The sequence below is a fragment of the Struthio camelus genome, chromosome 3 (genome assembly GCF_040807025.1).
Source record: "Struthio camelus isolate bStrCam1 chromosome 3, bStrCam1.hap1, whole genome shotgun sequence".
NCBI lineage: Eukaryota > Metazoa > Chordata > Aves > Struthioniformes > Struthionidae > Struthio > Struthio camelus.
The window spans coordinates 94,992,959-95,019,943 of record NC_090944.1 but is presented as its reverse complement, the minus strand read 5'-3'; the positions used below and the strand labels follow the sequence as shown (position 1 = coordinate 95,019,943).

The 26,985-nt window shown below is 39.1% G+C and overlaps 1 protein-coding gene across 4 annotated transcripts in view; it reads right to left on the bottom strand.

The window, feature by feature from the left end:
• ACTN2 (actinin alpha 2) overlaps positions 1-26,985 on the bottom strand; it is an 83,402-nt gene that overhangs the window by 45,621 nt on the left and 10,796 nt on the right. For all 4 annotated transcript variants that reach the window (XM_068939239.1, XM_068939240.1, XM_068939241.1 and 1 more), the window contains exon 2: positions 977-1,091. In XM_068939239.1, the coding sequence (XP_068795340.1) occupies positions 977-1,091 (115 nt within the window). The remainder of the gene's footprint in view (positions 1-976; positions 1,092-26,985) is intronic.

Below are 26,985 nucleotides of genomic sequence, written 5' to 3'. Positions count from 1 at the left end.
TTCTGAAAAGCAGCTGGGTCGGAGCTAGATGAGGCCAAATACCACTGGCTGTGGGCATTTGTGCCCTCTCTGGACTCACCTCAACATTTAACTAGTATAACAAACCAGCTAATTTCAGAGTAATGTTGCCAGAGAGTTGTATGTTTGGACAAACTTCTCTTCTCAAATGACCATCAAGAAGAAAGATTTCTTCATTTCATGAATAATGGTCATTTGAAAAGTTTATACCCCCAGTGAAACCTGCAGCAAAAATGTAAACTATCTTTTCCATAAAAACATGACCTTAAAATCCTCTTTCCCTTTTTCAGCTTTATTATGTGTCTGCAACTTGTGCTATTCCTTCCCATACAGAGGGGCATTCTAAGTGTCTCCTGGGGACTGCCCCTTTGGATAGCAGATGAAATGGGTTAGAGAGCGAGTTTATATGACTTAGTTAAAAGGAGTTCTTAGTTAAAAGGAACCCTTCCGAAAAATGAGACCATTTACTTGCGTTTTAATATTTATCTAGGAATTTTACTTTAGGCACTCACTTTTGAAAGCATTGGTCTGTTAAGTAAGGTCATTAAAAGCAAAACAAAACTTCTATATTAAATGTGAAATAAAATGAATCTGTAACCTAAGTATAAAGACTTTTTAATTGTTAGGGGCTAAGACCAGGTCTTCTGGGTTTGTGGTCTGCCCAACAACACTGTGATATCACAGAAGCCAAAAGTTCAGACTGCTGAACTCCTATCACATCTCTGGACACTATGAACTCTCACAGGGAAGCACAGAACCACAGAATACAAAACTTTGGAGCTAAGGAAAAAGAAGAGCTTTCTTTTCTCCCTTTTGTTTTCCAGCTCGTTTCATCTATCACTTTTAAGCCTACTTACGGTTTGTGTTCATTGTTTTGAACTGTTAACAATTTTTGTTCTTTAAAAGACTGTTTCAGTTAGCCTGCTGTAAATATATAACAAACTTTATTTTAACCAACCTGAGATAACTTCCAAGAGGAGCATCAGTTTGAGGCCGTTCCTGAAGTCCTCCTCAATGTTCTCAATCTGTGTGCCTGCTTTCCTGAGATGAGAATTGCACCAGGCTGTAAATGTCTATAATAGCAATAAAAAAAAAGAAACAAAAACACTTATCAATATGGCATTTTCCAAAACAAAAATGTTAAGCCATCTGAATAAACACTGCATCTCAGATTGTCAGAGCTGCCTAAGAGATCTGGATATCCAACTCCCATTCATTTTATATCTGTAGTTCAAAATTCCTATCCCTGATGTTCATGAAGATCCAAAGCAATATCGTGCTAGATTCTGCTCACAAATGCTTCCTCAAAAAGATCAACACAGAGAGGCAGAACCTGTCTAATAGTCATTACTACACTTAACGTTTTTTGAGCACACAATCAGTCGTTGGGACTTATCCTTTACACATACTCCCTGAAAAGAAAGGCTGATATAGTTTAAAGGAAGCTATGTGACAGCAAAAGGCAGGCTGATAGCAAGTGCTGAAACAGAAACATCAACCACCTGAACTAGCAGCCATGATAAACTGTCCATGTACAGATTATCCACGTCGAGGATAGGAAACATGCATTTCTCATGGCAGTATCTTGCTTGCAAACACTTCTTCAGGATGAAATAACAGAAGAAGAGAGAGTTTATAGAGCAAGCATACCAGCAAAATTGCATCTGCTCCTACTTCCAACTACAGTGAAAAAGATAATGCCTCTTAAAACAAGGACAATTTTAGAAAGTTCACAATAATTCAAGCATAGAGGTTTCACATTTAGACTCTGCATAACAGCTCCATTTTAATTTGCTCCGCTTTATCAAGAATTTTATTCTTAAACTGCATTATACAGTTTTCAGAAAACTACCACAACTTTGTGAAACACGCAAATGCAGATTAAGTTTTCAGGTTACAAAAATGGTTACAAAAGCTACAAAGAGCATTTCTCTCTCTGTGGAGAATCACCAGCTCAGCTTTTAATACTGCAAAAAATGAAAAGCAGAACTAACTCCATTTTGATCTACAGAGGTCATATACCCATTACATTACCTTTGTGTGAATTAAGTTAAGACAGGCATTACTAAAAAATTTCAGTAGTTAATATAAATCTGTTTCCAAATATCCCCTACTTCTCAGCCTTCTGAAAAATTCTTGCTCTTCAGTTATTGTGAGGATATATAAAGCAAGTTTGTATTTAAGAGGTATTTTACCATGTTTTTAATTCTAGGTATAACAAGGCCATACATCTTGGTAAGTCAGACTTCAGCTACCTAAGATTGTCAGAGATTTGCTATTTCCCTTCTTATGCTATTTCAAATGTGCAATAGTTTTTTAAATCATAAATAGTTTCAAAAATAAAATACCCTAAACCCCCCTTTTCAGTAAGAAATTTCCTTTGGCCCTCTTTTTTCTTCCTTGGTTTCTTAGACTATTCAATTTCTGACCTCTCAGAAACAGAATTGGAAAGGCCAGCATGTGAAGGCAAAAACTTCTTGCAACTAAATCATGTAAATACCGGCTAGTTTCCATGCTTTAAGAAGATAAGGCTTGAATTTTGAAAAATGGTTCATTCTTAAAAATTCAAGTTTCTGTTAGAGAATTACATTCTGATTGTTGTTAACTTTGATTCAATTTATGTAAAGAATTCTTGCAGCTTGCTGGGCTCTTTCCTCCGAGCTCCAACAGTGGCCAAGGACCAGCCTGAAGGACACGTGATTTGTTCTGGCAATGTGCAGCCTGATCTCTACAAATCTCTTTCTTCGGGACTGTCACCTTTATTCCATTTACAGCATCTGCTGGGCACCCAGCATGTGACAAAAATGCAAGTCTTCCCACCTTATGATGGGAAACATCTGGTCACTTGGTGAGGCACTGAATTTTTATGGGCGCATGACAGGGGATACTGAATATACTAGGGATTTACCAGTCCTAAGAGAAGGGTTGCTGCAGAGTGCAATTCTCAAATACCCCTCATACTCATGGTGGGTGCAGGAAAATTAGTGGATTTATCAGAAGCTAAAAGTTAAACGAAGCCCTCCCTCTGCTCCTGGAAAGTAGACAGCAGGAAAAAATTCCTCTTCCTGAGCTGGATAAACCTTGCTTCCCTCGAGCTTTTCTTCTGTGGTGGGTTATCTTTGAGCTCTCTTTTCCAGTTCTGTCTACTTCTCCTCTCTGACTGAAAGAAAGAAGCAAGAAGCCCTGAGGATTTGGGGGAACTGTGCGGTGAAATCCCTAATTCTAGATACTCAGAGAAAGGAAGAGAGGGAAGACAGTATTGAAAGTGGTTCTGGGCGGGGGTCCTGTTGACCTGCAGATGATGGGTTGCCGGCAGAAGCATGAGAAAGTTGTCCTGTGTGCAGACGGAGATAAGTCCAGCTGCAGTTGAAGCATTTCTATTTAAATAAAGGGACAAGTTAGCCTGAAAAGTAGTCAGTTACGAAGAAAAAGCATACTTCATTTCAGAGGAATTTGCTTTATTGAGCTCATGGGAGTCCTGAAACCAGGTTGTGCTAGGCATCACAGGAGAGAGAGAGCAGGCACCTCTCCCCTCAGGGCTGGACATGATGAAGTGGAGTCTTAGGATGGTATTTGGCATTTGGTTTGGATCATTATACAGTTAGGATCTGGTTTACAAGACTAATTTGTCTGCCTCCAGCAGTATCTTGTTCTGGTTATATGTATCTAGAAGGCTTAACACCACATTAAGTTGTTTGCAAATACTGGAAATGACAACAAGCATCCTTTAAAGGAGTAATATTACGAAAATATAGAAAAACCTGATGAAAGCACTCAAGAGTATATGCATACGAACTTCACACAGCAATGTTGCAGTAAATATTAGAAAGCTGAACTAGAAAATGAATGAGCCTTTCATAAATTGCTGAAGTGAAGGGTGTATGCCTATCTGCAGATGATATTGCAATGTGTAGAACTGTTCCTCAGAGGGTAAACTCAAAAGTTAATTTGGAGAAAAATGTCAGCCATTTCCGTCTCTTCTTTTAGGCATTTATGGTAGACACTTTGACTTTGTACTGCTCAAGCAAATGAGTTTTTCCCATTTTTCATTTCATTAAGGGCTTAATGCCAATGATCCCACCAGTCTAAAGGTCATAAAATATAAATCTGATTCCCTAGTGTGAAAAAAAAGCTACTTCTCACTTAACCTCTTCAGGAGAAATGGAATCAGGCACTTCCTAGCTCATATATAGGTATACATAATACCATAAAAGCAAATTAGAATCCTGTCTAACTCCAATCTCACCATGGTCCCCCTCTACTTTGCCTCTACAACAGCACGTTCAATTTACTGCACGCCACATTGATAGATACAAAATATAGTTTTATCCAGTTTTCAAATAATTTAAGTATTTCTTCTCAGAGACAGACATTTTTATGGTGCAGAATTTGCTGATGGACAAACCGAGGCACAGAAGCTCACTGAATCTTGGTGCCAAAACTAGAAACATATATGCGATGTTCCAGCACTCAGTACTGTCCCCTAATCACTAAATAATGTATCATCTGTCCTAATCTGCACACCTCTTTTCATTTTATAAAGACACTAAGTAGCTAATGTTGCTATGATATAAGCAAGGAAAAGATGCTACTACTGCTAAGTCAAACTGTTTTCAATAAATAGTTTATGGGCTGCCTTTTCAAATCTGCAGGTTATTTACAGTTCTTCCCAGCTACATAGGGGCTTGTCACTGGAACCGGAGCATTCTGAATGATAAACTTGGAGTTAACCACAAAGCCTCCGTTCATGAGGTAAATTCAATTCTGCTGAAGCACTGCACTATGCATGGATTTTGAATTTTCACTATCTACGTCTAGATAGTCTAGATTTATCTTTTTTATCTAGAATAAGAGATCTGGATAGCAGACTGTCTGCATATGATTTCACAACGCAGTACCCTCCAAGCTGGCCTTTTTTCCTAGGACTAAACATGGTTATAGAGATGCTATTTGAGAAAGCATTTATTATCCGCTGCAGTGATGTAATCGATAAGTCACTGTATTAAAGCTACTGCAAAACTTCACTTGCAAATGTTAATATTTCACACAACCCACATTTTATATCTCCCATCCTTCCATTCTTACTGTGATCCCATTTGTTTAGGGCCTAAACGGTCACTGCTTCGGCCTTAACTAACAGTTCTATTAATAGTTATTAAGAAACAATTCAAAGCATGTGTAAGTCCTGGAGATCAAGATACAGCCAGCATATAGTACCCTGCAAATTTATAATCCATTGGGATTTAAAAGCTATTAAATGACTTAGACAAAGCAAATTCCTTTTTCTGCTGAACTGTACGGCACATTTTGGCATATCAGATTGCTCAGAAAAATAAGGCAGGACTGAAGGCACAGAGCTGAATACCAGGAAGGATACAAATATGTGCCTCAAAAGCTAGACTTTTCTGTTTAGAATTTATTTACCAGAGGTAGACTACACAAAAGAAATAAAGTTCTCCTTTCTAAAGCTATTACTACAAAAGAAAGTTTGCTGACATCCTTAGATAAGAGACCGCAGAGGAGGGGATGCAGGCAGGAAGCCTAAGCGTTAGCAGTCCTCTAGGCAAATTTATTCTTAATGCCCTATTAACTGCCTTCTACTGTCATAGCTCTATTTTGGAAAAGCTGACTCTAGAAAAAGAAGGGCCTGTTCTGTCCCCCTTAGCCTCACTGTGAAGACTGCCAATATCATAGTTTGCATAATTTGGATTCATAGATCTGTGATGGCAAAGTGCATACCCCAAGAAACAAACCTATAAGGCCATTTACTTAGGCCACATTATTTTTACAAACACTTGAGAAGCAGAATTGCAATCAAGGGGGTGGAAGAAGAAGGAGATATCCCTCATTTACTATCAAACAAGTGCAGCTAATGCCGAAAAATAATAGGGTATGTCTGCTCCGTAGTGCAAATATTTTTATACACGCATAAGGAAGGACTTGCTTTGATGGAAGAAGTGATGTTCCTGAGAGCTGACCAGTACCACACTCCTGAGAAAGCCCACACATGGTTTATATGTGGGTGTAATGATAACTTACTTTTGATACCTCAAAGCAATTGGCCTGAAGCAACAAAACAAGAGGGACGCTATAATAACAAGCTTCAGATGAGCACGTGACAATAGGGATAAAGTGAACTGAGAAAGCATCAGTTACCACCCTCTCCAATACTGTTACTCACCAGTGGGTCACAAGACAATTTGATACATCTACTAAAGACACAGGGTAAATTTATAGTTTGCCACTGACAGTGAACCTAAAACGAACATCACTAAAATAACAGCATAGCTTGCATGGGGACATGCACAGGGGATACCCTCTGCAAGCTCAGGATCATTTATTCACTTGTACTGAAACCTGAAATTGAGAAGTGGATCAGGCCCCATAAAAGGTTGGAAAGCCATGTCCTATTTAGTGTGTAAATCTGATAATAAAGGCTAACATTGCTTTTGACTCCTTCCAGCTCGAAACAATTTCTGTCTGCCACAATACTAACAAGTTTTAAAAAGTAATATTGACTTTAAAATGCATGTGCCTGCTTGTCTGTCTGCCTACTAGAAAGGCTATTGGCCTGCACAAGTAATCTCTTTTGGTGTTTCTACTCCCTTCTGTAACATTTTCATAAAAGACAGACAAAATTCAATGGCCACCTATGAGATATGAAAAATACTGCACTAATGAGAAACATAATACTTCCTCTATCCGTTTAGTAAACTAGAAGCACAGCTTATTTAAATTCTAATACCCAAAGCAGGAGAACACAACTGAAGAAAATTAACTTCAAATATAAATAATCACTACTGTACAATTTGGTAAACATTTGTTAATATGCGCGTGTGTATGCGTTATCCCTAATTTTCTCAGTCAGATGGGGCCATTTCTTAGAACTCTCTGCTTTACAGCACTTCTCCCAAAGTATTTTTCCCCTCTACTTGTGCTAGTGGAGCGTCTTCATTACTTCCAGCCTAAACGGGATGCAGTGATTCACTCTGTAGTTATACAGGACATTACTGTGTTCTGAGCGCATGGGAAGATTGTTACAGAGAGCTCTGCCAGAACATTCCCGCTAGAGAAGACTGATGTCTCCCTTTGAAGAATTGCCAGTCTCTATCTGTTATCCATATTTTAAAATGTAAATTGTGATCCTGCAACATGATCTCCTAGCCCTGTCTCCGTACGTCATTCTAGTGACTTCAGGATCAGGGCCTTTCTTGGGCTCAGGATGCAGCCTGCACTAGCCCTTGTCTTCTTTAATATTTAATTCTGCTCCCAGAAGAGGAAGCATGAAGATGCAAAGCAGAGAAAACAGGATAGCCTTTACAAATTAACATTATGTGAACTAATGAGTAAACATGGCACCTTGCAGATGTTTCTAGAACATCTAGAACAGCTGTACTTTTATATTTCATGTATGCATATATTTCATGCATGAGTATATTTGTATGAATGGAAAATAAATAAAATATTACATCTTATTTACTGTTTTGAACCATTATTAACTGCCCCCTTACTCTTCTTTTTCCATGCAGAAGAAGCCTACATGCACTTGGTACATGCTAATAAAATAACTAGAGTAACTATAACAGGAGAGGTGGTTCACCAGTACAGCTCACTCATGCTAAAACACTTCAAAAGGCAGAGTGGGATTTTAAAGCTAAACCGACCAGGGCATAGCAACAATTCACCTGAAGCATGTTGAAAGCATGGCAAAGGATGCCACAAAGGTTGAGGTGGGGGAAATGTTTAGCATACTCCAAAAGGCCCCAAACCACACACAGTTTGTCAAAGCCAAATTCCTGGGAACAACAGCAAGGATGGTATGGAACCATCTCACAAAGAAAGTTAGCGGAAAATTGATCACAAGGTCCCCAAATCCAAAGTTGGCGAAAGCCCATTCTGCTCCAGCACATTCATCTGTCTTGCTGAATAGGCGCTATCAGAAATGATACACTAGTATATTTTTCACTACCAGTAGATCAGCTCCAGTAACCACGGGAACTTCTCCCCCGTTCCTTAATTTTATCATTCATAGCAGACAGTCAAAGGGATGCTTTCATCACACGGGATGTAACACGTCTCACTAGCGTTCTTCTGTGTTCTGCATCAGCCTGGGGAGACCTCAGTCCTTACAAAGCAGGTGGCCTAATCCTGTGTGAGGCTGGAGTTTCCTTCAAAACATGCAACCCCCTCCCAGCACTGCATGACTGCATGTCCATTTTACAGTGCTCATTATCACCCCCAAAAAACAAAACATGTAAATATCCCTTCAAAAATAACCTTGCAAGGCTGAACCCTGACAAATGTCAAGAAGGCTACTGAGCATTTTGTTACAAAGTGGTGTTAGTTCTTTCTTTCAGAGGAGATGGACAAAAGTAATGTTGTTACGTTGGTATAAAACAGAAGAAAACTCAGAAGGCAGCAAGTTTTAAGGCAAATTCAGTACGGGTCATTGCACGTACTTTTCTCCACTCATCATTTTTTATCTTAAGGGAAGAACAGGAAGGAAGGAAGATGACAGGTTTTCCAAGGCCTTTGGAAGGGGTAAAACTGTTAAAATATAGCAAAGTTTTTAGGAACAGGTATATTACATTTCTTATTACATCACCTGAGATAGCCATAAAACACAGAGAAGCTTTCAGGCACACAAGTGCACCTTCACATGTGGGACCAAAGTATCAGTCTTAAAATTCAGATGAAAATCAGTGAAAATTCAGATAAATCAGGACTTTTATGGACCATGGGTATAATGCTACAACTGCCCTATTTCCCGCAGGAAGCTCCTTACTTTTACATTACTGCTGATGACACTTACCCACTTATGTTTTTATGGCAGCAGGTACATACATCATCCAAACGTGTGACTTCTCCAAATTCATGCAGTACCACAGGGTTGTCCAGGCATCTATTTTCATCAACTTTAAATACTTTCTGCCTATTTATTTTAAATGTTTTTTTTTTTATCAGAAATATTAACATTTAAAAAAATAGAAGCATATGCAATGTTTGAAATCCTATCTGAAGATAGAAAGTGTTCAGGATCTACAGGGCAATTATGGTGTAAAACTATTTTTCATTTTTATAATTCCAGGAATCCACTCAAAGAAGAGAACCCAGCTCAGAAAAATAACACAGATGTAAAAGAGGCAATGTTGCAATAAGAAACTTTGGCAAAGCAAGGGCGTGGTTTTACCTTCCATTATGAAAACTGCAAGACTCTTTATCTTTACAATATAAATGCAACCTATTTTGTTATTTTGGAGAAAGTGTGATTCCTTAAGTTGAAGAAAATGGAAAAATGTAAACCATCCGAAAAAACCTACTGTCTACTTTTGGTGTGTTCCTTTTAATTCTGAATATTTTAGCACGTTCCCCATCACTAAGCAGACCAGAGCAACCACATGTAGCAAATTTCATGATAAATAGTCCTACAGGTGATAAAAGTTTTGGAAGATTTTACTCAGGCAAGACAAGTGGGAAATATCACTAGACAATTAGCATCAACCGTTACAGAATTCAATGTTGTAATTAAAATATTACACTTCCAAAAAACAAGCAAGCACAAAACTTATATTGTGCTACCTTTCTAAATCTATAGTTAGGTACATCCATGTCCTCCCCTCACAGTTTTGCCTATCTAAACTCTAGTGATTCTTTCTAGTCACACTGGTTAGAATATTTTGAGGGTCCCACTAGGACTCACAAGAAGCAGAGCACCTTTTACGTCACATAGTTCAGCTGGTAGCAATAGTGCAGAGCTGTTTATCTGGCAGGAAACCTAAACACAAAATCTTAGGAGAAACGAAGAGAGTTTAGCAACTCAGAGTAGTTTATTGCTACTAATGATGAGTAATGGTTCACCATTAGGCAGAAGGGCTTTTTAAGTGTTCTACTGGAATTTGTCCTGAGACATTCAGTACTTTAGTTTCTCATTTAGATGACAGAATAGGGTGTACACTTATAATATTTGAATATGACACCAAAATGATGAGTCTGTGAACATGATAAATAACAGGAGTACAATTCTAACTAATCTTGACAAATCAGCAAAATGAATTGAAGAAAGCTGTATGCAGATTCCTGCCCTTCTCCAGTAACAAGTAACTGCAAAGAACACAGGCTGAAGAAGTAGGGGCAGGGCAGCAGCACTGAAGAAAAGGAGCTGGGAACGACAGGGGATCACAACTGAACGTGATTCAAAAGTGTCATGCCGTTACAAAGGCAAATACCATACTGGAATGCATAAACGGGAGTATTTCTTCCATTCTACTCAGTGCTGGAAAGGTTTTAGGTGGAATATTGTCCCCACTTTTCAGCACAAAATTCAAGAACATCCACAAACGGGCTATGAAAACCATCAAATCTTAGAAAACTTCATCTAGGAAAACTATAGCACCATTGAGGTAATCTAACCTTCATGAGAAGTTTGAAAATAGACTGATAGTTGTCTCAACCATTTAAGAGTTCACAATAGAGAAGAAGAGAATAAAACAGCTCTCTGTGTTCCCTGCAGATAGAACAAGGACTCATAAATAAGGAAAATTTAGATTATTTTTTAACTCAGAAAGAAGTGAAACACTGGAAGACATTGGCTAGGGAAAGGTGGAGTCCTTATTCTTGGAGAGCGCCAAGAACATGTTGGATAAACACGTCAAGAATAGCAGAAGCATATGTGATTCCGCCTGAAAGCAGGAAATTCTCCCAGTCATATTTTCTGGGATGTTCATGGAAAATTCCCATCCTAATTGACATCTATACCACAGCCCTAAAAAGGGAGAAGAAGCAAGACTATTTTTCCTTCCACATTCTGTGATAGAGAGGCCCTAAAATTTACCATATATTTGTTATCCAAAGACTACAAAATAAGAAGTCATTCAGCAGAGGACAACCCCCTTTTAGGAATCCAAGCACCTGGCATGCTACAGATCGCTGTAAACCTTGCTTCCCTCAGGGTGTTTTCTCTGTGCTGAACCCCCTCCTCTCTCCTGCTTTAACAGAATCCCCCGATTTCCCTTAGGAAAAAGAAATATTGAGGAAGATTTGGCAGAAATATTGGAGACAAATAAAACAGAAGGGTGAAGACAGAATAAGGAAGGAAACAAAGGCAAAGAAATGTAACAGGACAGAGGGAAAAGAAAGAAGATTCAGAGTCAGTGGACAGAAAAACATTCAGGGAAAGTTAAATACGATGCAAATTAAAGTGAAAGTGGATGCATTCATCTGTTCTATAGGTACCAGAATATTCATTACATTTCCCAAGATCTGTGTTATGATCCAGGAGTAGAAATCTTGATATTCATGTTTTCGGCCCAATTTTGCCAGACTTTGTTAAGTCATTTAAGATAGGAATTTAAAAAATGCTTTTATTGACCTAAATGCTGAGCATTTTATGATCCATCAGTCTTCATCTGTGACGAGAGCCGTTTAACATCAATGTGAGCAGATGTTAGTCATAGCTGAGTACTTTTAAGTGTCCCACTTCTGTATTCAAGGATATTGAGAATAATAAACCCTCCATATCCCACAGCACTATTGTGAGGAAAAATTCACTGTTGCTTTTCAGGTGCTCAAACACTACCCTGAAAAAAGCCCAATAAAGAGACAGTAGCAAGAAAGACTTAGAAGGCTGACAAAGCTATTGAAGTGCTGTAAATGAAGAAGTGTAAAATTAATCAAAATCAGGACCTACTGTGAACAGATGGAAAACAACACATAATTACCAACATCTTTAGCATCTGTTCTCAGTCATCTGAAGTTTTCTTTTTACACTTAAAGAAATCAAAGCTAGCTGTTTAGCATAAGCCAGCTACCTACCACTGTAAATCTAGCTGGATGCTAGTTACCTTTCCCTCCCAGTCCTTAAAATCTTAATGAATTATGAAATGTGCCAGCCATGCAGGTATGGAGAAAGAAGCCTTCTGTTTAGAAATCTCTAAGAATAGCAATGACTGTGAGTAACCCCACAGATGTAATCTGAGAAAACATTTTTACATACAGGGAATTGTTTTAGCTTTTACCTCTAGAATGCAAAGTCTCTGCCCTAAACCCTCACTGCTAAGGCCAGTTTTGGGCATCTCCAATGAAGCTGCCATTTCTGGCAGTTTAAGTGATGTGGACACCTGTCCCTCCAAGAGCTAAAATGAGACTACAACTCATCTCACAGACACTACCAAACAGCCTGCATGTGTTAGCAGCCTTGCCACTTACTCACCTGGCCTGGATTCAAAACACTGACTTAGAAGTGAAAGGTTCCCCCCCTGCCATCCAATCTCAACCTATAAATTTAAAGTCCGTTCTCAGTACAAGGTTATCTTTCATCACAAGATAGGGTAAAGGAGCTATTAGAATATTCCACTTAGAAGACATAGCAATACTGGAATGCTTTTAATTAATATTGTCACCACCCTGCTAAGGGGTGACAAAGGCAGGATTTTGCAAGTGAGCTTTCTCTCGGATGTGACAGACTATTTTTGCAGCATAGTTTGCTTATTTACATTAAATGCACAAATCCTTGAACAAAGCTGATCACAAACAGCATCCAGGCAATATCCTCTTTGAGAAGCCTCTCTCCAAACAGCAATGTCATGTTGTCCTGCAAGAGCTCTGTATAATTAATTCTAACTAGATGGAGTATAATGGGGAGAAATCCCTTGCTGTTTGCAATAACCTTACCTCTCTATCTCCGCTCCTACTTCAAAAAGAATATGCATCACATCATTTACAGCTATAGACTATATTTCCAGTGACTGTGTACTTTTAGTCTTCTGTGTAAAGCAATAAGCATGTTAATATATATTAGTATCTCCTAGTGACCCTTGTCACAAAAGTATTAATATCTTAAATGGTTTTGATTACTTACCATTCTTTAATGCCTTAAAAAGCTCAAGGTATAAGAAAGAACGAACCATACCATGAATGAAAAAATGTAGTTACAAAATGTTAAATAAACGGTATAATCTGTGAAGCAAACGTGAAGTTCTCAGATCACTAACAAATTTCCCAGTTATACTAGCCCCCATACTAAACTGCTCTATCTAATGAGAGTACAAAGACAACCAGTGAGCGAAGACTTTGAAGGATTCAGCAGTTGAGTCCTTGCCCTGCCACAGCTTTTTGTATAGCTTTTTTCAAGCAGCCAAACCTCTTTATGCCTCTGTCAAAATCCTCACCCCACAGGAGAGCTGAGATTTAAATATGCCACAAAGACCGAGATTTCCAAATGCAGAATTGGGAGGGCTCTGTTCATCTCCAAAACTGACTGATGGTGGGACAGCTTAGGGTACTCATAAGTAGGTTTTGCAAATGTGAAATGCTGTAGCAAGTGAAAGCTTCTACTTCACAAAAGTAAACACCGGACGAAAAAAAGTGGCTGTGAATCAAGCACGTTCAGAACTACAGTTGTTTAATGGGAGTAAAGCTTTAAAAACAAAACAAGAACAAACAACAAAGGGACTAATGGAACGATACCAATGTAGAGTTTTGAATAATCTATTTTTGGTCATTGGCTTCTGTTTTCTTTTATTTTCAGATGCTGATTTTATATTTCCCTTGGAGCAAAAGTTTATGAACACGTTGATCTCTTTCAGTAAACCATATTGTTCCAGCATTTAATAATTTAATAATTTAATAGTCACCCTTTTTTTACACGTAATACAATGCCAAATTTTTGAAATGGCTGCTACTGAAATTCGCAGAAACACAGAAGCATCACCCACAAGGACCTGTGCATGCTTGATAAAGACACAGTACTCCCACACAGCATGACTGAGTGTTCAGCATCCAAACTTAATCCCTGAGGACTATGTCAGGTATTTACACGGCAAAGCAGTGTTTTTCTCTACTAGGGTAAACTCACTTTGTAGCATACTAATCAAGTATTCTCTGTTCCAATATACTGCACTTTGCAGAGCTTGAGTTTACCCTATAAAAACAAGTCATTCTGACATTGCAACTTAAAGTAGTACAGCTTTAGTAAATAATATCTTACACAGTCTTCCTCATCACAAAGTACTTTACAACACAAACCTCTTTACAACCCATACCTACAAAGAAATTAGTTCACTTCCAGTAGGGAGAGAGCATTAAAATAGATTTGCACTGCACAAAGTTGAGTGCAGCAAAGAAATATACCAATTTTTATAAGAACTTTAATAGACTCCTTATCACCCATGCAATAAAGACTGCACCTTTACATTTATGTAAGAAAGAGATATATATTTATAACTCATAAAGCACTGTCCAAAAGATACCCCCAATTAGGTAGGAGATGAGGAACCTAAGCAAAGAGCTTGCAGATTGTGAAGTGTGCACGGTAGTTAGAAATTCCAATGTACTGATGCATGGATGATGTACATATTTAACTACTGAAAAACTAAGAAACGGGAAGAAAATTATTTAGCATCTCATAGGACCAAAATATCCAAGTAAAAGTTGAACTGTTATAGGGCAAAAAGAAATCCACTCCTCTCCACACGGCTCAGAAAGAGTTAATTCTGAAGGACATCCTTCCATGCTCAGTATTTCCACCTCCCAGGATTATCAATGAAATGGAAGGCATCTTGAGAAAAGGAATTCACAGTAAAACGCTACCAGGATTGAAGGGCACATTTCAGTAATGATAAAAAATCTGAGGCTAAACATCTTTCTGTTTTCTCTCTCCCACTATATTCTTTCTCAGCTGTACAACTTTCCTTTGCTATTAGGGAAGAAAAGTATAACCTCTGTGACATTTGCCTTGCTCTGTGGAGAGTTAAAAACTGAGTGAAGGTAATCCAAAAATAGTGGGGGTTCTGCGGAGGCAAACTGGCATGTCTGCTTTATAAGGCGAAGGTGATATGCCCTTTAGACTGCTTGATGCTTTCTCTCAAGTATTTTAAGCAATGAACCTGCATTACCATTGCCCCACCAGTGTCAAATGAACCTTCCTACCAGGGGACCTTATTTTCTATTCTCCTTCCCAGTCTCAGGTCCTTCTTCCACAAGCTATGCCCTACAGACCTCGTTCTGGTTTCCTAAGAGCTCCTGAACAGTATACTATGGAAAGTGCTGGCTATTATTTTTTTTTTTTTTCCGGAAGATACATATATAAAAGATCAAATGCTATTTAGGATGACATGAAAGAAATATTCACATACCATAGTATGGAAGAAACTAAAATAGAAGGATTAATTAAAGTAGGCTAATCCAGGATTTAGTTGACTGGATTTCCAAAAGTCTTTCCCTTGCTTTCTCTGTTCATTTTCTTAACCATGCTTTCTTTATCCACTAATTATATACTGCATTGCCAGGTGAGTAAGTAAATCCATTATAAATTAGTCAAAACAGTCAGTCAGAGTGGGATAAAAGTATGTTTCTACTCAATTTATCAACGTTCTTTGCAACACTTTCATAAGCAGAAAAGTATGTCTTCCACCTTATAAAGTTAAAAAAGATCTTGAAAGCGTTTTCAATTGCACACACTTCAGCACACACATCTTTCAGTTTTAAGTCCCTGATACCAACAACTGATGGGGAAAAATACGTTAACTGTCAGACACTGAGATACTCGCACAGTAAGTTAATATCTACGTACTCTCTTATGTAGTAGACCTGAAGCCCACCAAAACTAGCTTCACCTGTGACCTGAATTAAGGTTTCAGTTGAGATTCTTGCAGAGAAAGGAAAACCTTGCGCATTAATTCACAATTACGTACCACCAAGCTCCTCTCTGGCACACGTGCCGAGTTACTGAATACAATTATTTCTCAGTACACAAAGTATTTAATCTGTCCAAGTTAACTTCTTTACTGATTATGGTAACTGATGATTAAGAAGGAACATTTTTTAACCTTGATTTCATGCTGCTTTAAGCATCTGCCTTTAAAAAATTTGTTAACTTCTGTTAAAGGTGCTGCTTATACATACTGGGTTGACTTTTTTTAAGCTCTGTAATTTTTTTTATGAGGAATTAGATATAGAATAACATTTTATAAAGCATTTGAAATATCCTATAAGCCAAGGGACTTCCAGGAAAATTCCAGAAACCTGGAATAATTCCTAAAAAATTTTTAGAGAGATGTAGTTTCCTGAATTACTGAGCTTTTCTTACAAACAGAATAAAAAGCAAAACGTTTCTCACAGTCCATGGATAGCTTAATCATATATGCATATAAAATTTAACCAAGTAACTTAGTTCTTAAGTACTTACCTAAAAATAGAGGGGGAAATAATAAACAAAGATGGCTGTAACTGCTGAAAGCATAAACATCTGCGAATTTTTAGAGTGTCAGACTTGTGATAAGCAAACCTCTTTGTCAATTAAACATACAGCTCTTTGTTTATAGCATATCTATTTTTAACAGGACCATGGAAATGTATCATGGAAACGAAGGCCACAGGCAAAAGGAAAGCAAGCAATCTTCAGCCTCAGGTATAGTGTTCTTTTTGACTTCTTATATTAATGGCAGATGGATAGTACATGCACTATACATAGCATATACATGTACAGATATAACTGCTTGTGAGGCTGCACTGCAAACTACATTACTGAAATGACTTAGGATTAAAAAGTAGTAGGAACGGTTTGTTTGTTTTCAGTCCAAATTATTTCAATGTTCTGGTGTGCAGCAGAAGATGTGCAAGCAAATGAAGAGGACTGGAAGTCTATGGCTAGGAACAGAGTCAAGGGTGGACAGAACGCTGCAAGTCAGCTGCTCCACCAAACAAAAGGCATGGTGGAACTACAGCTGGCGCCTGAATTGGACCATATAGGTTTTCCACAGTCTCTAGCTGAAACAATAACCCAATGCCACATAATCATTTATACAAATTTTTATTTGCATTTAATGCAGCTAGTTGCCAGTTTTCTTCTAGTCTCATGTGCAAGAGTGCAATGCCTTCAGTCTTAAAGCTCTGCAAAGCTACTCTGGTGCCAAGATTACACATAAAACAGAGTTAAAAAGAATCACTTAATGCTAGATGGTTAAGCCTTTCTGTCAGTGCCAAAATTGCAGACTGATTTTCAGAGGTGCTAAATAGAGAGAAGTTCCTCCTGACATCAAGGGAAATGACTGGCTGTTCAACATCTATAAAAAATACCAGAGTTTCCTTAGATACTTAAGGAATAATCACAGATGCTAATTTTAGCCTAGGGCAGTCACTTTCCCCAGACTCCTGCTATGGTAGTGGAGGAGGGCAGGCTTTGCTGGGGCACAGTTCAGAGCAGAAGTAATGTGTTCTCAATTAGGTTCTCTTAGCTGCTACCAAATAAAGTTAGTTGTTATCAAATAACATAATGGATGGCTGGACTGATGTTGCTTACAGCTTTTTGAAGAAAAAAAAAAAGAATAAAGAACAACCATCAGATTTCAAGTTTAAGAGCTTCTGACAGGTAAGAGCAGTTGGGAAGAAGTATTTGAATTAAATGGGAGCTATAACATCTAATTCACACCAATGAAAATAAACACTTGGCACTTTTCATGTGTAAAGCCATCACATAGGAAATATAACCACTATTTTGGAGATGATGACATGGACAAAATGGTATGTCCTTATAACTCAAAAGCAGGGCAAATTCGGACCAGACATAGGAGCAGCTGCATCCATTCTTGCGCAGAGAAAATAAATTCAGGACTACTTTTGTCACCCATACGGATGCATGGAAATTTAAGAGATGAATATAGTAACTAACTAAACATTATTAGCTACACAACGGGCAGCTTCCGCTTCCCTCTGGATAGGCCTTCTAAAGAAGAAAATATACTTCTACAAGCTATCATTTCAACTGGGACACTTTCATAAAGGAGGAACATCGTATTTCACAGTCTTCCATCTCTGTTTCTGTAGATGCTCTGTTCCAGCGTCTGTAACGACAGAGGACAATCAGTATTGCAGTTGCACCTGCCCTGTAATCCTTTCACACCAACAGTTTGAGTATTAGCAGAATCACACCATCTTGGTTTGTATCTAAGAATTATTTGTACTGCCGGAGGGAAAAGCTACTACTAACTTAGTACAGAAACTGCTACAGAGGGTGATCATTAGCATGGTATTTGCTGGTTAAATGTTGAGGAAAGAGATAACTTCTTTCTTTAAACATATGTCCAGTTTTACTAGGTAGAAAAAGAGCATTGTATAGCCCCTCTGTAGATTATGATCAGCTTTATGCATCAGTCTCTCAATCTGAAGCATATTTAAGTCCAACAAATTCAGGGATAACCTTGTAAGAACAAATGTCACACTTTTATCACAGCTTTTCATGAAGGGATGTTCTTCAAACACTTGAAGACTTTAAAATCACCCCAAATGACTAGCAATGAAATTAATTCAGGAGGAAATGGTCTGCTTGATGTGAATACTTATTTCTTCTGCAATCAGCTGAGAGAAAGAATGCATTGTCATGAAAATACATTTACTCAGAGTCAGCGATGTTTCACTGCTCACAAGAGAGGAATACAACATCAGATACACACTGTTTATCCGGACAATTAGGGCTCAGAAGTCATTGTGCTTGGCACTAAAGCCATCCAAAATGGCTCGACTTTGTGAAGTATATAAACACATTTATATTTGTTTGCTTGTAAGGACATAAAATAACATGTGGGAGGGACCTCTCTGGACTTGGGACAACACAAACTTCCATTCAATTCTGTTTCACTGAACTGTTTCTTCCTGCATCATGTCCACCTACCTTCCAGATAAACAATCCAACACATTCTTCCGTAAGCAAGCTCTGCAGTACAACATCTAAAATACTACCAATATCCATATGGTATTTGCCATTCATAATCAAAGAAAATCCTGTTTCTCAGTGTCACTGCAATTTATTCAGTAGAACTGTATGGTAGAAATGACCACCCAAACTAAACACCATTAAGCGAGTCAGAATTTATGCAACAGTGATTAGATTTATGTTAGGCATTTGGTATCTGATTTTTTAATCATGATGATGAAATCCCTTTTGTCTTGTAAGAGAATGGGAGAGCGTTATTGGAAGATTTGGAACTGTGTCGCCCCATTAGCAAAAAGCTGTCAAAATTCAGCTTGCAAAGCTGTCTTAGTTTGATTAGGAAAAGTGTGACATGTAAGCAGGATATTTTCTTACTGGCATCCACTAGTTTTTAGAATATACCTGAGCCCTGCTTTTGCTTGCGCAAGGCTAAAAATTCATTTTATGAGTGGAGGTTCCCTATTTACAGCAGTTTCAGCAGTCAAGACCCTCAATGCTCTTCCAATGCACCTCCCTTGCCTCTCTGTTCAACTCTTCATGGACACAAATATAGACGCATGGCAAAACGCAGACTTCCCTCCCCCAAGGGATTATAGCAAAGTCCACTGCTTAACACACAGCTTTCCTCTAGCTCTTAAGCACCTTGGTTTCAGCTTATGGAAACCCACTTAGACCCATACTTTCTTCCAATCCGTATTGTTTTACTAATTGGATCAGCATATCTGCAGACATTTTATTATACAAATTTCAGGAGAGGCTGTGGTGTATACCTGTGAGTAGGTAGGAAAGCGGTAGCCTTTGCTTCCCCTCATAAAGTGGCTCTTTAGCATTTCCTCTCATAATGACATAGTTTTGCTGCTGGAAACTATGGGGGGGGGGGGGGGGGCAGGTGGCAAATTACAGCTAACCTGAGACTGCAGGAATTGTCCATTTGACAGTGCTAACAAAAATATCCAGAGTCTGGAATGGATCAACATTGAGAGGGCTGGCTGAGTATAAACAGAAGAAAATAATATCGAATAGTATATTGATTTCCCACATTTGGTATTGATAAAAATTTGCCCATAATAAAATTCCACCTCCATAAACATTTCTAGTTAAGTAAATTGTATAACAGCTTTATTTGAATTCTCCTTTGCATATAAGCTCCATAGTATTCACGGCCCCTTCAGCTGCACACCTTATTGATAGCTTCCAAGACAGAATATGAAGCACCCTGACAAAATATGATCGTTCCACCATCCTTTCAGCATGCTCCTCTCAAACACCATTCCATGCAAATAACATCAGCAAGAGGAATTTAACATGTTACTATTTTAACAAGCACTAATCTCTAAGAGGCCAATCATACAGAACAAGCCATAAACACAGCCCCTATTGCTACACCTCTACCCTCATGGCAACTTTCCCTAGGACTGGAGACACTGCAACTGCATGTCCTTCTGTTGCATCAGTGGCTAGTGTTTAAGGCAGTTATAACCACAGAATATGATGAAAAATCAAGATGCAGTGTAGTAGAAAGAATGGATTCCACTGACTAGCAAGCTCTGAGTCAGACCCTACACGGAACCGTCTACCACCCAGAAATTCAAAGAGCCTACAGGATTTAAAAGGAGATAGCAGATTTTGTGTGTGTGTGTGTGTGTGCTTCTAAAACTAGAGCTTTTGGCATTCATTGTGTAAAAAGAAAAGTTTTGATGCACCTGTAGAAGAAGCATTCGGCCTTAGAGCACTGAAATTTCATGTTGCCATAAAACACACTCTCTGCATTTATAGTGGCGTATATCATTTGGCATCACATCGTTCTTCTATAAAGACAGCCACAATACTGGTTGAATACTAGAAGAAAAATAGATCTAAAGAGTTGAAATTGTTTGCTTTTGTAACTACTACTTGCGACAGGAAATCCTGCATTTCAACGTTCAGAAATTCCAGGACACCTACAGCATATCCTAATCTTACGGGTAAAAGGCAAGGAAGGCAAGAATTGTAGTACAGGACTCAGAATGTCACGTAATTTCTCCACAGAATATCATTCTGCCTTCTGCCCTAGCACATGGAGGATTTTCCTCCTTAAAAATGAAGTCCTCTCCTGAAGTTAGTCCTAAAGCTATTCAACCCAGAGCCCCCATGTTTATAAGAAATAATCAACTAGTAACAGGTAAGTGCTAAGAATGAGTACTAAGAAGGCTAATACTTTCTTTAAAAAGAGTGCACATTTTTGATCCCTCACCCATCCTACTTTCACTACTGGTTCTCATTGATCCTGTTCTTCCGATTTACTTTCAGAGGGAAATCTCTGTGCCTTCTTAACAGTCCCATTGAGATTCCATGTGGGTACAAAGTGTCACCTCACTCTGAAAACTCTCAAGGGATGGACTGTTTCCCTGTGTGCGGTGGGACCTTAACCCCAACACTGACTATTGAAGGGAAAATTTTGCACCATCTACCTGTTTCTCTGATTGTTTCCAGGGACCTATGCTGGAATGCCCTGTACACACTGTAAGTATTGTTATATTATCCGTGATAATGATTTCAGTCCTGAGCTTATCAGTCCATGAGGAGTGGTTCTACAGTATTGAATTTTGCTGGCAGCATCCAGTCTCTGGCAACACTTTTCTTCTTTACATTTCTTTTTCATTCATTCTGGCTTGGTCATTCCTCTCCTATTCCTGGCTGAAGAATGAAGCTATTGCCTTCCACTACTTCATCTGTCTTTTCACAAACCAGTAGACTTCCCTCCAGGAAGAGATTCCTGATAAGAAATCGATTTAGATTCCATGCACAGAAGAGAGCACAGACTTCAGAGTGAATCCAGGACATTGACTCTAAGTCTATTTATAGACGCTGCAGTCAGACTGAACACAAGGTCAATTTCTCTTTTAGGTTGCAATAAACCCCTCAGATCTGCTAAACTTATGAAGCTGCACCAACGCAAGTAAAAGGAGAATTTTGTACATAATTCATAGTGCTGGCAGCTCTGTCCAAAGAATTTTCTGTACTTGTGGCTTTTAAATGCAATTTTTGTATTTGCAAGAACAGCAGGAGCCGTGTACCAGACAAAGGAGGTAACACAGATAAATCCTTACAGGTCGCACTGCAAATTTAATCTGATAGGGACTGCTGAAGACCGGAAAGATACAGCTTCTTTCCTGAATAACTTTTCTGAATTCCTCACTTACGCACAGCATCCAGTGTCATTAAGAAGACTTGCATTCACAAGGAGCGCAGTATCAAGGCAAATCTAAGTCTTGCTGTCTATTCTATACCACTGTAAAAAGTCATCAGAATGGTCAGAAATTGCATTGACACCTACATTAAGACCCTTCTGCGCTAACACAGTGGTGGAAGGTGCCTTCAGGGCCATCCAGCAAGCTGGAATAAGACCCTTCATCTATAATAATATCAGTAAGGCCAGTAGTATGTTTCCAGTTCTTTCCTCACACACACTGGTGCAACAGTGTCAGAGATGTATCCTAATGACTGCAGAAGACAAGCACGAAACATGTGGAGCTTGTTCACTCCCATTGGAGTACCCTGAAGAAGGGATCACACCTGTTTCACAACCTTCACATCTTTTTTCTATCCTGAAGGCTCAAGGCTTCCTTTAATAACTAATAATGTTTTAAGATAAAATTAAAAAAAAAGTCCTAAAATAAATTATTTCTGGCAAAAGTTATCTAAAAATAAAATGTGTGCAACAGACAAATCTTACTGCCTGTTACTTAGGGCACAGCAGTGTTTCCATTTAGAAGTGTGAACTTCTTTGCAGCTGTCCACATGGAAGCTCTTAGATCAAGAAATGTTGTTTTCTTTATGAACTTACGTTTTTTTCTTTGTTGTCTTCCAAAAACACCCTTTCCCTGTCTCACGTTTCAGGTATTCCCTTAACACCCATCACTACCAGAACAACCATTTGCTCTCTGCCCTATGATGTTCCTGCTTCTAACATACCCTGATACAATGGTACTCTGCATACCAGGATCTTCAGTAACATAGCATCCTCCTTTAAGGCAGCCTCTCCGCAATGTAATGTTGTACTCTGCCTATCCCAGAAAACCCAAGAATGTAGTGGGCATACTGGAATGCTATTTAAAGTGACATGTAATATAAAATCAGTTTAAATAAAGTACCAGTAATGGCTAATTATCTTGAAAATTATTTTTACCTTGTATACACAAGAGTCATAATATGTATCGAAATACTTTTCACAGAATCACAGAATGATCATCATCACAGATGATCTCTGGTCCAGCTAGTCCAACCAATCTTTGGTCCACCTAGTCCAACCTCCCTGCTCAAGCAGGGTCCTCTAGAATATATTGCCCAGGATCGTGTCCAGGCGGGTTTTGAATATCTCCAGCGAAGGAGACTCCACCACCTCTCTGGGCAACCTGTTGCAGCGCTCAGTCACCCTCACAGGAAAGAAGGAGGACATTTTCCTCATGTTCAGGCGGAACTGCCTGTGGTTCAGTTTGTGCCCGTTGCCTCTTGTCCTATCGCTGGGCACCACAGAGAGGAGTCTAGCCCCATCCTCTTGACATCCTCCCTTTAGGTATTTATACACAGTGATAAGACTCCCCCCCCCCCCCCCACAGTCTTCTCTTCTCCAGGCTACACAGGCCCAGCTCTCAGCCTTTCTTCATGTGAGAGATGCTCCAGGCCCTTCAGCATCTTATCTTACTAGCCCTTTGCTGCACTCGCTCCTGTAGCTCCACATCTCTCTTATGTTGGAGAGCCCAGAACTGGACACAATACTCCAGATGCAGCCTCACTAGGGCTGGGTAGAGGGGGAGGATCACCTCCCTCAACCTGCTGGTAACATTCTGCCTAATGCAACCCAGGACACCATTGACCGTCTTGGCCACAAGGCCATACTGCTGGCTCATGGTCAATTTGTCCACCAAGACCCCCAGGGCCTTCTCTGCAGAGCTGTTCCCCAGCAGCTTGACCCCCAGTATTGGGGGTGCATGGGGTTATTCCTCCCTGGGGGCAGGACCCTGCACTTGCCTTTGTTGAACTTTAGGAGGCTCCTCTCTGCCCAACTCTCCAGCCTGTCCAGGTCCCTCTGAACGGCAGCACAGCCCTCTGGTGTGTCAGCCACTCCCTCCCAGTTTTGTATCGTCAGGAAACATGCTGAGGACGTACTCTATGCCTTCATCCAGGTCACTGATGAATAAGTTAAACAATACTGGACCGAGTATTGACCCCCGGGGGACACCGCTAGCTACAGACCTCCAACTAGACTCTGCACCACTGATCACAACCATCTGAGTCCCGCCATTCAGCTAGTTCTCAATGCACCTCACTGTCCACTCTTCCAGCCTGCACTTCCTGAGCTTGCCTATGAGGATGTCATGGGAGACAGTGTCTAAAGCCTCATTATTTAAATGGGTAGAAAGTTAATTCAATTTTTTTGCCTAGTTTCTAGTTTTGACAACATACACTTTTATCTCTATAGATTTATTAACTACAGAGCATGGCAATTCAGTAAAATGGATGCATTTCTGTAGACTCATTAATTTTCAAAAGCATACACCCTGCAGCATTCCTATCCTTATTTTCCAAAGATCATTTTCAAGTTTGAGAAAAATAATCTCAAAACTTTGTTTTCTAGCATTAATGAGAGAAAGAGGGGAAGAAAAAGCATTATTTAACACACAACTCACTGATTAGTGTTGGCAATTCAGATATACTGCAAACAATATTTTTTTTTGCATTTTGAGTAGCACTGTTGTCCTTGGTTTCCTAAGCTAGCGGATATTGTGTTCTCCTATGTCCCTTTTAGTTATATTGAGATATAGGCTAGTGAAGGTTAAGAGAGTTTTGTGGAGTTGTTTGGACTTTGTGGGGAACTTAAGAAATAATTTTAACACGGAGAGAAGAGATACAAGGTTTTAAGTCTTCCACTATGAGCTGGTATGACTTTTACTTTCACCCCAGTTCAGCAGGGTAGCGATCGAAAGACAGCTAATCACTAGTCCGACATACCATAAAACCAACAACTACTTCTATCAGTAGATCAAAGTGTTTTGCAAACCATCACTGTTGCCCTGCTTCTACCAGCAGGAAAACTGGTGTGTAGGGAGGTGAACTGACCTTGCCTAAGGTTACAGAGCAGAGTCAAGAGAGAATCCCAGCCCGTGTCCAGTGCCACAAGCACTGTACCGTTTCCTCAAGCCAGACTCTGCTTTTTGATTTCCACTTAGTTCTGAGGAAATAAGGGGCCACTTTCATGTATCTTCCAAGTGCTGTTCACGTTAACAAAGTGGAGTGCACATTGACAGTGGCAGTGTATTCGGTCAAGCAGTAGACTTCAGCAGTTTCCAGTCTCACGGTTCCTATCTACATGTTCAACAGACACCAAAGGTATAGTTTTGTAATTCAGTTCCTACTGAAGACATGTCCATCCAAAATATAATGAATAAAACAAATTAATTGTTTCATTATTTAGACTTTCTTTAAAATTGTTTCCTGAACTTTCCAATCATATGTTGGTTTCTAACGCATGGCTGGAAATTCCAACCATCCTGTATAAGTTTTTTTACCAACAGCGTGTCTAACGCAGCAAATGGTCAAACTGCTCTATTTTCTTGATTTCTTGATTTGACACAGTCTAAATGTTACCCTAATCAGCATTTAGATTGGTGTTCACATTGACAGAGGAACAGCTAACCTACTACTCAGCCTCCTTTCATATAGGGCACTTCATATTTATTCAGACAACTGCAACCATGAATTCTACACCAAGGAGCCTGGATTACTGCACGCTATAATACTCTATGAACTGTAGTTATAATTAGGCGTCGCCTCCATTGTAATCCTATGGACGTCATCATGTGTTACCAGCATCTGTTGACAGATCTCATACCACGCATATCACTGAAATGGCAAGTCTGGAGAGGGCAGCCCACAATAGAAACAATGGCATTTATTTTTGGTTTGTTCCAAGACTGTCTCATAGAAAATATATGCTGCCAACTGCCAGGGCTCCACTGAGATCATTTTTCAATATTATATTACCAGTTTGAACAAGGATCTGTGCCCAGGTATCTACAGTCTTTTCTTCATAAATAAGGGAATAACACATGCACTTTCAGCAACTGTCACAGCACCATTTAAAAAAAAAAGGAAGCCTTCCAATTTTATAAAATCATCAGTCCCTTTATCATGAGAGTATTTATTTTTCATGTTATAACGAAATCAGACTCCTTTTCAAGACAAGGAAGGAGGATGCTCCTTCTTAGATATCATTTAAATATGGTATCACTTTAATATCAAAGATAAGTGCTGGGGACAGGCAACATAAAATTACAAAGCAAAAATCTCTTTATTCTATGCACGTAAGCTTTCATTTACCAGTGTGGAAACTGTTGACTTTCCACTGAAGCACTGTCTGTTTGGACGAATGGAAGCACAGAATTCGCCAGGGGGTCTTATACTAACTACTCCCCCTTCTGTAAAAATCAACAGATTTACTGTAACCTAAGAAAGCCTACAAAATCCCAACTGTCTGGATTATTTATCCATGTTCCAGGAAATTCCTTCCGATTGCTGACTATCTAGTTAGCTGCCCCTTACTCATTTCAACAACGCAGCATTCTCTGAAATGCTGAGCAATCATCCTACTCACTTTGTACCGAGAAACTGATTCATGCCAGGTATTCTCTCCTAAAGAACTAATGTAAATCTAGCTGATGTTTCCTGGAAGTACAAAAATTCTGTGCACAGAACTGACCTGTTAGGTTTAAAAATGCAGTTGGTTATGTAGTCATAGGCTTTTGTCTGCCTTAGACCTCTTTGAATTGTAAGCATAAGCTGTTACAGTTGAGTAGCTTCATATTACTAGTACCGAAATCATTCCCTTCCTCATTATAAAACATAAAAAATCATCTAAAAAGTACCAAACTAAGTAAATGCCAGCGTTGATGAGCACAATGTTATTACTCATTTAGAAGATGCAGCAGTAGATATATCAAGAAAGATAAACTTCAGCACAGCCCAGCACTTCTCATATTATACTTGAGCAACAGGGTGTGTGAACAGATGCAAATGATGGACAATTAAATGAGCAAAAGCAGGTAAAACTCACAGAAGGAGGAAGGCTACAAGCAAAACCTGAGAGGAGCATATTGGTTCCACTGATTTTAATGGAAAAGCAAACTCATTGGTCTCAGTGATTCTAACAGCTCTTAACTTTCAGTCGTAGCGAAGCTGTGACGGTAACAGTGGGCCAGACTCTATCTTCAGATATAATTCGGCAA